Source organism: Lissotriton vulgaris, chromosome 1_1, assembly GCF_964263255.1.
Source record: "Lissotriton vulgaris chromosome 1_1, aLisVul1.2, whole genome shotgun sequence".
Lineage (NCBI taxonomy): Eukaryota > Metazoa > Chordata > Amphibia > Caudata > Salamandridae > Lissotriton > Lissotriton vulgaris.
Genome location: NC_141685.1, coordinates 1,811,624,460 through 1,811,638,143, shown reverse-complemented (window position 1 = coordinate 1,811,638,143; position 13,684 = coordinate 1,811,624,460). Strand labels below are relative to the sequence as shown.

At 44.7% G+C, this 13,684-nt stretch overlaps 1 protein-coding gene across 1 annotated transcript in view; it reads left to right on the top strand.

Moving 5' to 3' along the window:
- The window catches only part of GNPTAB (N-acetylglucosamine-1-phosphate transferase subunits alpha and beta), a 715,805-nt gene extending 707,703 nt beyond the window's left edge, over positions 1 to 8,102 (top strand). Inside the window, exon 21 of the mRNA XM_086919157.1 lies at positions 5,725 to 8,102. Within this exon, the coding sequence (XP_086775283.1) occupies positions 5,725 to 5,802 (78 nt within the window). The 3' untranslated portion in view covers positions 5,803 to 8,102. The remainder of the gene's footprint in view (positions 1 to 5,724) is intronic.
- The last annotated feature ends 5,582 nt before the right edge of the window (positions 8,103 to 13,684 follow it).

Sequence of the window (13,684 nt, the reverse complement as noted above, 5' to 3'; positions counted from 1 at the left end):
ATCGACTCCCGAAGGAGTATCTCTGCGCAGTAGACCTCTGGGGAACCAGTCCTGGCTTTCCCTGTGAGATGGTCCCTTCTGGGTATCTCCAAGGTGAAACCAGGCATCCCCGGCGTATGTGGGGGGCCGTTGTGGAGATGAGGCAAGCTAATGCCCTGAGTTGCCGAGTGTGATCCCTGGTTACAGTAGGCACCGAGGTGAGAATTATCGAGTCCGCTGACCCTAGTCCACGACACTGCCGCGTCGGGAATTGAACCCTGGTCCCGGGCCGTCCTCTGCTCTCGGGTCTGCCGCCTCTAACCAGTGAGCCACACCACTCCACTCACTCTATTAAGATGCCATTACTAAGAAATGTATTGCTGAATTTCTAATAACTCGCATCAAAAAGCACAGAAACTTCTGTAAAGAATTGCCATCCAAATGGAAACTGTCATTTGAAGTACGATCTGTAAATCGAATTGATATGGTAATCGACGTGTTTTAAATTGCAGATCTGATGCATGAACGTTTTTGCTCTCTGCATGGTATGTGCACCACGCACAACACGTGAACCAACTCTTCGTACATGAAATTTTTCACTCCCCCATGACGGGTTCCCTCTCTTCCTCTTTTATACTTTCCTTGCTGTTTATACCTTTACGACGACACCGCCATAATGGTTAGGGAACCTACACACACTATCGGCATGATTGACGTTCTAGTCATATCAATCCGGGACCTTTTCTCAGGCTATTTAGTCATTTCCGGGTCAATGAACACGTGTCCGCACCCGGAACCACTCTACAGGAATACTCGTCCTGCCGGCTTTCCCTGTATAACGGGTAAGAGATGATTCGATGCAATAATATACATTTGGTTAAAACTTAGATTAAAATAGAATATCACTAATAGCAGAAGCGTTCCTTAATCCACACCAAGTAGAGAGTCATAAGTGTCATGATCGATTGAACGATCTAATACGTAATTGTATTATTATGACCAGCAAGAGCATCTAATTTTAAGCTCTTGTCTTTTCTTTACCCTTTTCTTTTTATTCCCTTTCTTGGCCAACTTACCTACACATCCAGGGCATCTAATGTTGGGGAGCCTCCACACTCCCCGTGATTTGTCAAGTGGACGCCTATACCATTCAAAACAATTTATTGCAGAAGAAATCTCACTGCACCAATACCTGGTTTTAAAGGTGAGATGCTAACAAACTTTTTTGAATTTTGGGTGATTTGTTACTCTAAACAATAAGTCCTTAATCGGTCGCAGTCCCCTGAATTTCGACTTTTAAATCCCCCTATTCTAGCATCTCCCGGTTCCCATTGGGTAGGAACAACACTGGATCAATATCGACGACGATTTGGACCCATTTAACCTGGTCTCGAGCGGGGCCGGGTCGGAATTATCACCGGCACAGCGGTGAGATCCCTCATAATACTTAATCAACTATACTTAAACACTAAATGCCAGACATGATTTCCAATCGGGTCTCACATTTTCACTCTTCTCCTTCCGGACCCCCTCGTTTTACCTCCTTCCCCTTCTTTTATTTTCTTTTTTGGTAACTCTAGAGACCTGCGGTTTGCCACCCATTAACTTCAGGTAGGACTCACGCCCTCTGGTATATTTAAGGATACTGATTAGAATGAACAATAGTTATTCACAAATTTTCTTCGTATTCCTTTAAATCTTCACTTTTTCGCCCCTTTTTAAATAGGGATTCTTCCACTACACACGTTTGCACTTAATCTTTCACCTTTTCCCTTTTGCGTCACTGAAACACGACGTTTTCACCAATTGTGAACCAATATTATAACATGTCACATACGTATCCACCATCGAACCACAATCCTGCTTGTGTCTCTACCTCTCCATATCAACACTGGAATGAGGGTACGGTGTTGTGTTCATCCACTACATTTTGTTTGCTCATTTTCACAATATTCACATTTACCTAGCACCTGCACAAAATGAGGTCACCAAAGCAATCATTATGTACATTGTGTTGCTACCATGCACTCCATCTGTTTTATCTTGTATCCTCCCCAGCCCTGAGGAGTCGCGGAATTATTGTATTCCGTTGCGACGAAACACGTGTCGGCTGGCCATTCAAACATAATAAAAGAGGAGCCGAACCACTGGTAGTCTTTTATCTGACGGCGGAAACTTGAACTTTTAAGTGTCCATTGAGACACCTATCTTCTGTACTTTCATAATTTAGTGTGCAACAGGTTTTTTGTTAACCTTTGTTGGTAGCTGACCCCAAAGTAACCTCAAAATCTTTCTTATATTGGAAGATCTAGAGACAGCATAAAAGAGAGGAAATCTGTCACTAGTAAGTGTGCATTGAAGGCCACTATGGGAATGCAAAATGTTGCGCTGCAGGTTCATGACCAGTTCCTTTAACACTGCCATAGCAAGCCTATGACACTTGAGCTGAATAGGACCGATTGTTGGCAAAAAATACCAGTGGCTTCATTGGATAACTCCAGCATTCATCATCTGCTCAGAATATGAACATCCCAAAACTCTTGCTTTCTCAGATCACAGGATGCTTTGGTGAGGAGATCGTATCTTTTTCTAGGTAGTACATTACGCAATGGTGTAATTTTCAGGTGTCACCTTAAAATATGTAAACACGCCTCCTCAGGGGTAGTTAGCGCTATATAAATGATATTTATAAAAAAATATGCATCAAAATAACAGACTACGAAGCTCATATATAAAATTATTCTGCAGGTATTAGTCAAATAAGCACTTTACACAAGGAGGAATCTCCGTAGTTTTTGCCCATGAGCAGCTTCACCAGGGGAGCATGGTCAACCTATTAGATTGCAAGAATTTCACTGGTAACTGTGTGAAAACACCACAATGACACTGATTCACGTAACTGACATACACACCCATCTCCCCACTATTGAACGCCGCTGCCCTCTTTCTTTTTAGAACCAGTAATAACAAAGTCAGAATGTACTCCTGTATTTTTTTATAAAATAGGTTTATGTTGAGCATGAGGAGGTGTCTTGTGATTTAATTAGATTATGACTGTGTTAGTATGGTTTTGCAAAAAGCAGTGTTTTTAGTGCAGGTGTCTGTGCATAACTCAAAGAGGATGTGTCCAAGTACAGGAGGTGTTTAGCTGGCAGCCAGGCTTCCTCCGTCACTGCATCCCAGCTGTAGAAGTCTACTCCCTTGTCACCACGCTGGGAAGTATCCCTCTTTAAATACAGGGAGGCTTCAAACGCCTACTTCAAATTAAGCCATCTACCTGTAAACCGTTTGCTGACTCTGCAGCCCAAGGGCGGATGCTGTGCTTCATAAACTCATAACAAATACCAAAAATACATATTTACATAAGTCCATCGACGACCACAGAAACGGCTGCAGCAGGCAAAGTGCAAAAGTAAAGAGCGCTGAAGACAAGTGCTGTCAACCATGAGACTCGCAGACACAGTGCCCTCAATGCATGGGCATGCTGGGCAGGTGCCTGGGGACCCCACAAGCATAGGGCCCCCATGCAGACCAGAATTTAACACTGATTATCCTTTAAACATTTGTATTCCTGAGAGTAGTTGTGTAGGCAGGGCTCGGTGCACTGCTTTGCAGGAAGGCCTATAATGCTATTAAGGCAGCCCTGCACAGACATGGCTGTGTGTGGAATAGTTGGTCATAGATTTCAATATGCAGTGATCACTCCAGATGTTTTCAGCAACTCTGCCAGTGCTCAATTTGGGCCGGTGGTTTCCGGTGCTCGGAACCAGCACTTAATTGTCGACACCGGGGCTTGTGACAGTCTACTACAAGGTGGCGCTGTCTATCTAATTTAGAGATAGCCACAACATCAGTTAATTATTAATTCAATATACATTAAAAAATATTATTACCTGCCACCCAAGCCATTCATATAGCCTTGGGGGCCTGAAATAGCCTGAATTGTCGCACTTGCAATAGTGTGATGGTTAGTAGCTGTGTTATCAAAATTGGCAGCGCTGGTAGAGGCAGTGTGTGGTGTAAGCTGCAGTCAGCTCCTGATGAGAGCCCTGGCACTTACTGTGTTACAAATTAAGCACTGACTGCTCTGATCTTTAAAAATGTTCTATCAGCTATAAATAAACTATTGCAGATCGCTGCTGGCTGGGTGTGTTTATTTTTGTCTTTTATATTAAAAGGCTGCATGCTACATCGTGCGTTTTTGTGAAAGGACAGGCCCTGTACCAAGGAGCGATATACCCACTTAATACAGACCTGCAGATGGTATTGTCAGACTTCTCTCTCTCTTAAATTACAGACAAAAATCCTCAGGCAAAGCTCATTTATGCAGATCAGATAACTGGTCTGGGACCACAGGCTCCTAATCCATGACTCAGTGAGAACCAAAAGCGACATAATACTTAAATATGGCTGCAAAGTAAGAGTTTTTGGAAGTTCTAAAATAGAGAGGTGAAGTCGGTCTCTCACTTGCAGTGCCAGATGTCATGCAAGGCAGACACACTGTGGGTCAAAGGTTACACAGAAGGATGAGTATATCATGATAATTCTCACTGAGTCATTGTAATGGATGATTTCGGCTCCAAAGGTGGACAGTGCTATCACTGGCACTCTGTGCAACTAATATGCTTAACAAGACTTAGTGGGCAGGCATCAAGCAGATACTAAGCTCTATAGTTGCCTCACACGTGTGCATTCTGGGACCTGTAGTTCTACTTTCCTTCTGCAGCGCTCAGAGTGCAAGAAGGAAAAAAGCATTCACAATGCAATAGGTCACGTATTTGCGAGAGTTTAAGTTATTAACATTGTAAATGACAATGCCCTTTATTTATGTTTTAAAAAACAAAATATAAATAAGTCATTGTCATTTACAATGTCAATAGACCTATTGCATTGCAAATGCTTGCTTTACATGGAGCACCAAGATTCAACATTTAAAATTAAATCAATGCCAAAAATCCATTCAGTTCTTTTGCTGTTCAAGGACAATCGAAAAACGAATTATTTAAATGAAAATGGGCCGTGGAAGGAGCTGCTGAGGCCTCTCGAGCTCACAGCAGCAGAGAAGGACTGAACATAAATGAGGGGGAAAAAACACAGCCCACTTAGGCCTCAGGGACTGGGCCTCTAGCACCGGTGGAATACCTCTCGTCCCATTCCAACCCTGGCACTGCATAATTACTAGAAGGCCCAGGGAAGGTGGCCCTGTGTCTGGCTGCTCCTTGAAACAAATGTGATTTCTGTCTCCTGGATACAAAATACGCAAAGAGTGCCTAAATGGCTGGTACTTAACAGAGGTGCTACCTCGCCCCTGACACTGAGCCAAGATAATTGCTGGCCCAGCTGGTGTGCTGTCCGCCATTCTGTTTGTACCTTTCCCCACCCCTGCACCCCCAGGATGTCACCACCCCCTGGCCAGCAAGGTCAAGACGTAATGTGATCAGGTGCGGCAGGGGGCCTCTCAGGAACAGGTTGGCTAATTGTTAAAGTGTGGCCTTTCACACTGATGAGGGGGTCCCCTGTTCTTTGGCAGAGCACGAGTCCCTGGGCTGGGCAGTTGCCCATGCCTAGCGCCGACCCTGGCCCTGTGTGTCTGAATAATGGTAATAATGGTACCTTGTGTTAGAGTAATAAACTTAGTTTCCAAGATTTACTGTGGGATGCACTGGGTGATTTCCTAATGTCATTTTGTCTCGTTCTTTCATCCATCTATTTTGTATATAATTGAATTTTCCGTTTCTCTTACAGCTTATTGCACTTAAGCGAAAGATTTTTCCAAGGAGAAGGACACAGAATGAAGTTGTGCTCGAACGTAGCAGGGTGTAGCAGAACAGTGCCAAAAAAGAAATCTACCTCAGCGTTTGATTTACGATGCGTATTGGCGTGAAGCTTTGCTCAAACAATAAGGGCATGACCCGCGCCGAGAAGGAAAGCAAGCAAACTGTTGCCGAATGTAGCGCCAATTCCCCGATGGCGCAGCACAAAAACAGCCCCTGGGGCCGACGATTGAGTGAGTGAGGTGTCCGCGGTCCGCCTGCAGCTCGTGTCTCATTACAGGCATTAGCTCGCGCTCATTCCATCGCTGCCTCAAAGTCCCTCTGGAGGAGGCGCTGCCGCGTTTCGGCGCGAGACATTTGCCAGTGTAATATCATGTTCAAAAGCCGCGCTGGTGGTGAACAGCCAGCAGCGTCCCTGAAGTTTCCAGTCCAAAGCAGCGAAAGGTCAACGGCTCCACAGTATATTTTTGCATCATGACGGGGTGGGCACGGATACTCGCGTCCCCCACCCCACCAATAGTCGTGAGATCTTTCATCAGTTCCTCAGTCGGAACATAGTTGGCAAACAACGTACAAACAAGTTCCCCTGTAAAAAATAGACACTCGCATTGAGGAAACAGTACCAGTCGCGAGTTGTTTTTTTTATTTTTTTTAATCTTATGTGAATGCTCCTATCCCCTGTGATGATGAACAGACACGGTGTGATGTGCTGCCCTCCTTACATGAAGGCAAGAAAACGATGAACTGTCAACAGTAATTTGGAATATTTAAAACAAATGTATGCCGGGAGAATAAGAAATTACTTCTACATTATAGAGATTGTTTTACTGGTCAGCTGTCACTTTTTACCTTTTTGGACGGCAGATTTTCGGCAGCTACGGTCCTGGGCTTGTGGAGGCAGTGCGTTTTAAGGTAGAGAAACTGGGGTTGTAATGACTGAGCACACAGCTGCGGTTAAGTTTTTGCAGGAAGGGGATTGGTTGGGAATATTTGATGGTGGCAGAAGGTGGTCACGTTCACAGTCCACAGAATCACCTCCTGAATTGTTTTACTTTTTTATCTATCTTTGTCATTTCCAATTTATGAAATGAAGGCAAAACTTCTTCGGCCTCTCCACCTGGTTCACCCTTATTCTGCCCAAGGCAACTGAGTATATGCACCTGAGAGGCAACTCACGTCATTTGCAAGTGATACAAATATTTATGCTGCAAATGCCGCTATTTTACACTCCACAGCTCTAAGTTTTCCTTTCCTAATTGAAAGTGGTGGCAGGGCGCCAGCACGAGGTGACAAGAATTAAATCTGGATGTGGGGTAACTAATAAAGAGCTGTGTCTTTGTTTACTGCACGTTCTGATGAAATTGTATGAACTGCACTGTGTGTTGCAGCAAGGAAGACTTACAAATCTTTCTAAAGACCGTGCTTGACCAGGTAACTCACAAATTGTTTGTATCCGTGAATGAAATTGCGTCCTTCATTTGTTAAGGAAGAGACTGCGCTTTCTAGGTGGATTTTGAATGATGCTTAATTCAAATGAAAATTGCATTAAGATAATCAGTATTAAATTTGATTGATAAACATCGGCGTTACCTTTTGAATCAGTTATATGTTTCCTAAAGAATGATCGCTTTGACTAAATTCCTGTGTAAGATAGTCGCGCCCAGCTAACCAGCCTGTAAAGGTTCAGTTACTTTTACTTTTCTCTGTGGCGGCAGTGAGATTTGTTTTTTGAAAATTAAGTGGAGATAAGTATTGTCCTTTGAGGATTGAGATGTGAAATGTATGCTACAGGTACGGACAGAGAAAGAAACAGCTATTTTTATTGAAATGAATGTCCTTGCTTTGTAGTTGCAATTCTGACATTGCCTTGCTTTCTTACCTTACCTATGATGCCTCAATTTCTGATGTTTTGCATAGTCGTTATTTGTAAATTGACTGCATCACATTTTCCTTAAAACATTTTTAAAAACAATATTTATATTCATATTTGTTGGTGGAAAAGTTAAATTTTTCTTTTACAAAGTCGATGTGTTGACTCAACTCTATATTTTCTGTACCTTAAAGAGTAATGTGCAAATGTTGCACTTTACATTTCCCTTCATTACAACATTTCACAAAACCTGGCCATGCCCTTATGATTAGAACCAGCCTATAAATGTTGAAAGCACCAAGGTCTTCTGATAATCTATGATCTCCACTTTTAGCTACGCTAACATTTGTGTTTTTTAACATACCATTGAAATGGTTGTAAAACGCAATTCCAGGAGTAAAAAAAAAGCAGGTGGATTAATCGAAGCTAGCAGCTTGGCTGCATGAAGGTGTTGGCAAATAAATATGTTTCTATATTTATCCCTTGCAGCTATGTTCTTTGTTCATAAGCTACTAAACCACACCTAATGCTAGAATCGGTACGTCTATGCTCAGGGCTGAGCGCCAATTAGTACTGCTGTTCTTATTTTAATGATTCCCTATGGTGTTTCATTGGATTTCTTAATTAAAATACAATATTTCCCGTCTCATGCATGTTCTTTGGCCATTTAAGGAACAGTTGTGATGCCCAGATGCTGATGACTACTGTTGGGGGATGTTTTAATATCTAGAAATAGACTTTGCTAAAAACTGAGCCTGAATGCATCCTCTGGCAAACCTACTCTGTAGTCCCTTTTCCGTTGTCATTATTTGACCAGGTTAGTTTCCACACCTTTCCTTGCATGTCATTGTAAATGATAGGGGCTGGCATGTCCCACTATAAAAAAGTGTGGCTAGAAACTATGAAAAGGTTTTTCAAAGACTTTGCAACCAAAACTGCACAGGGAATCCCAGACTTTGACTGTTCTACTGAACACAGGGAATACGTCGAAGATTGATCTGTTTACCCTGGGACCTCTGAAAGTGGAGTTGGTACTGAATATGGAAATGTTAGGGATCAGGCTCTGTTTTTAGTGAGAAAGTGTATTCCTTTGAGGAGAGCAGGGTTCATAGATGACATTAGTAGAAGTTTGTAAACCAAGGTAAGGACATCTTCACCAATACACAGGAATCGGTTAGTGATGAGTGTTAAACATTACACAGTAAGTAAAAGTAATTCTGGTACAAGTTACACCTTCATGCGAGTCAAATGCAGCATTGGGTCCTAGAAGGAAGCAAAGGTATTCCAGCGTGTTTGCTGTTGTGGACCGCTGCATTGTGTGCAACAATGCAACACAAACATGCTAAGATTTTTGTTGCACTTCATGTTGCAAGAGCTCCACCTGACCTTTTGGTGTAAATGCACTGAGTAATACTGTTGCAAGAGGTCCACCGAGTACTATCTCTGCAAAAAGTCCACCTATCCTTTGGGAGTACTGCTGTACATACACCAAGTACTACCCATGCAAGAGGTCCACTTGTTCTTTGGGACTACTGCTGTGCATGCACAGAGTACTACTGTTGCAAGAGGTCCACTTGTCCTTTGGGTGTACTGCTGTGCATGCACCGAGTACTACTGTTGCAAGAGGTCCACCTGTCCTTTGGCAGTACTGCTGTGCATACACCAAGTACTATCGTTACAAGAGGTCCACCACACTTTGGGAGTACTACTGTACATGCACCAAGTACTACTGTTGCAAGAGGTCCACATGTCCTTTGGGAGTACTGCAGTACATGCACCGAGTACTACTGTTCAAGGGGTCCACCTGTCCTTTGGGAATACAGCTGTGCATGCACCGAGTACTACTGTTGCAAGAGGTCCACCTATCCTTTGGGAGTACTGCTGTGCATGCACATAGTACTACCATTGCAAGAGGCCCACCTATCTTTTGGGAGTCCCGCTGTACATGCACTGAGTACTACTGTTGCAAGACGTCCACCTGTCCTTTGGGAATACTGATGTGCATGCGCAGAGTACTACAGTTGCAAGAGGTCGACCTATCCTTTGTGAGTACTGATGTGGATGCACCAAGTACTACCCATGCAAGAGATCCATCTGTTCTTTGGGAGTACTGCTGTACATGCACCAAGTACTACTGTTTCAAGAGGTCCACCTATCCTTTGGGAGTGCTGCTGTACATGCACCAAGTACTACTATTTCAAGAGGTCCACTTATCCTTTGAGGGTACTGCTGCGCATTCACCAAGTACTACCCATGCAAGAGGTCCACCGATCCTTTGGGAGTAATGCTGTATATGCATCTAGTACTACTGTTTCAAGAGGTCCACCTATCCTTTGGGAGTACTGCTGTACATGCACCAAGTACTACTGTTGCAAGAGGTCCACCTGGCCTTTGAAAGTACTGATGTGCATTCACCGAATACTACTGTTGCAAGAGGTCCACCTATCCTTTGAGAGTACTGCTATGCATGCACCAAATACTAATGTTGCAAGAGGTCCACCTATCCTTTGGGAGTACTGTTGTGCATACACTGAGCACTACTCACTGCACCGAATACTACTGTTGGAAGAGGTCCACCTATCTTTTGGGAGTACTGCTATATATGCACCAAGTACTAGCGTTGCAAGAGGTCCACCTATCCTTTGGGAGTACTGCTGTACATGCCCCAAGTACTACTGTTGCAAGAGGTCCACCTGGCCTTTGGGAGTACTACTGTGCATTCACCGAATACTACCTTTGCAAGATGTCCACCTATCATTTGAGAGTACTGCTGTGCATGCACCAAATACTAATGTTGCAAGAGGTCCACCTATCCTTTGGGAGTACTGTTGGGCATACACCGAGCACTACTCACAATACCGAGTACTACTGTTGGAAGAGTTACACCTATCCTTTGGGAGTACTGCTATATATGCACCAAGTACTACCGTTGCAAGAGGTCCACCTATCCTTTGGGAGTACTGTTGTACATGCCCCAAGTACTACTGTTGCAAGAGGTCCACCCGGCCTTTGGGAGTACTGCTGTGCATTCACCGAATATACCTTTGCAAGAGGTTCACCTATCCTTTGAGAGTACTGCTGTGCATGCACCAAATACTAATGTTGCAAGAGGTCCACCTATCCTTTGGGAGTACTGTTGGGCATACACTGAGCACTACTCACAGTACCGAGTACTACTGTTGGAAGAGGTCCACCTATCCTTTGGGAGTACTGCTGTACATGCACCAAGTACTACTGTTGCAAGAGGTCCACCTGGCCTTTGAAAGTACTGCTGTGCATTCGCCGAATACTACTGTTGCAAGAGGTCCACCTATCCTTTGAGAGAACTGCTATGCATGCACCAAATACTAATGTTGCAAGAGGTCCACCTATCCTTTGAGAGTACTGCTATGCATGCACCAAATACTAATGTTGCAAGAGGTTCACCTATCCTTTGAGAGTACTGCTATGCATGCACCAAATACTAATGTTGCAAGAGGTCCACCTATCCTTTGGGAGTACTGCTGTGCATACACTGAGCACTACTCACTGCACCAAGTACTTCTGTTGGAAGAGGTCCACCTATCCTTTGGGAGTACTGCTATATATGCACCAAGTACTAGCGTTGCAAGAGGTCCACCTATCCTTTGGGAGTAGTGCTATATATGCACTAAGTACTACAGTTGCAAGAGGTCCACCTATCATTTGGGAGTACTGCTGTAGATGCCCCAAGTACTACTGTTGCAAGAGGTCCACCTGGCCTTTGGGAGTACTGCTGTGCATTCACAGAATACTACCTTTGCAAGATGTCCACCTATCCTTTGAGAGTACTGCTGTGCATGCACCAAATACTAATGTTGCAAGAGGTCCACCTATTCTTTGGGAGTACTGTTGGGCACACACCGAGCACTACTCACAGTACCGAGTACTACTGTTGGAAGAGGTCCACCTATCCTTTGGGAGTACTGCTATATATGCACTAAGTACTACAGTTGCAAGAGGTCCACCTATCCTTTGGGAGTACTGCTGTACATGCACCAAGTACTACCGTTGCCAGAGGTCCACCTGTCCTTTGGGAGTACTGCTGTTCATTCACCGAGTACTACAGTGGCAAGAGGTCCACCTATCCTTTGAGAGTACTGCTATGCATGCACCAAATACTAATGTTGCAAGAGGTCCACCTATCCTTTGGGAGTACTGTTGTGCATGCACTGAGTACTACTGTTGCAAGAGGTCCACCAATCCTTTGGGAGTACTGCTATGCATGCACCAAGTACTACTTACAGCACCGAGTTGCTTCTGTTGGAAGATGTCCACCTATCCTTTGGGAGTACTGCTGTGCATGCACTGAGTACTACTGTTGCAAGAGGTCCACCTATCCTTTGGGAGTACTGCTGTGCATGCACTGAGTACTACTGTTGCAAGAGGTCCACCTATCCTTTGGGTGTTCTGCTGTGCATGCACCGAGTACTACTTACAGCACCGAGTACTACTGTTGCAAGAGGTCCACCTGTCCTTTGGGAGTACTGCTGTGCATTCACCAAGTACTACCCATGCATGAGGTCCACCTGTCCTTTTGGAGTACTGCTGTGCATGCACCGAGTACTAATTTCCGCACCGAGTCCTACTGTTGCAAGAGGTCCACCTATCCTTTGGGAGTACTACTGTGCATGCACTGAGTACTACTGTTGCAAGAGGTCCACCTATCCTTTGGGAGTACTGCTGTGCATGCACCGAGTACTACTTACAGCACCGAGTACTACTGTTGCAAGAGGTCCACATATCCTATGGGATTACTGCTGTGCATACACAGAGAACTACTTACAGCACAGAGTACTACTGTTGCAAGAGGTCCACCTATCCTTTGGGAGTACTGCTGTGCATGCACCGAGTACTACTTACCGCACCGAGTACTACTGTTGCAAGAGGTCCACCTATCCTTTGGGAGTACTACTGTGCATGCACTGAGTACTACTGTTGCAAGAGGTCCACCTATCCTTTGGGAGTACTGCTGTGCATGCACCGAGTACTACTTACAGCACCGAGTACTACTGTTGCAAGAGGTTCACCTATCCTTTGAGAGTACTGCTGTGCATGCACCAAATACTAATGTTGCAAGAGGTCCACCTATCCTTTGGGAGTACTGTAGGGCATACACCGAGCACTACTCACAGTACCGAGTACTACTGTTGGAAGAGGTCCACCTATCCTTTGGGAGTACTGCTGTGCATGCACTGAGTACTACTGTTGCAAGAGGTCCACCAATCCTTTGGGAGTACTGCTATGCATGCACCGAGTACTACTTACAGCACCGAGTTGCTACTGTTGGAAGATGTCCACCTATCCTTTGGGAGTACTGCTGTGCATGCACTGAGTACTACTGTTGCAAGAGGTCCACCTATCCTTTGGGAGTACTGCTGTGCATGCACTGAGTACTACTGTTGCAAGAGGTCCACCTATCCTTTGGGTGTTCTGCTGTGCATGCACCGAGTACTACTTACAGCACCGAGTACTACTGTTGCAAGAGGTCCACCTGTCCTTTGGGAGTACTGCTGTGCATTCACCAAGTACTACCCATGCATGAGGTCCACCTGTCCTTTTGGATTACTGCTGTGCATGCACCGAGTACTAATTACCGCACCGAGTCCTACTGTTGCAAGAGGTCCACCTATCCTTTGGGAGTACTACTGTGCATGCACTGAGTACTACTGTTGCAAGAGGTCCACCTATCCTTTGGGAGTACTGCTGTGCATGCACCGAGTACTACTTACAGCACAGAGTACTACTGTTGCAAGAGGTCCACCTATCCTTTGGGAGTACAGCTGTGCATGCACCGAGTACTACTTACCGCACCGAGTACTACTGTTGCAAGAGGTCCACCTATCCTTTGGGAGTACTACTGTGCATGCACTGAGTACTACTATTGCAAGAGGTCCACCTATCCTTTGGGAGTACTGCTGTGCATGCACAGAGTACTACTTACAGCACCGAGTACTACTGTTGCAAGAGGTCCACATATCCTTTGGGATTACTGCTGTGCATACACAGAGAACTACTTACAGCACAGAGTACTACTGTTGCA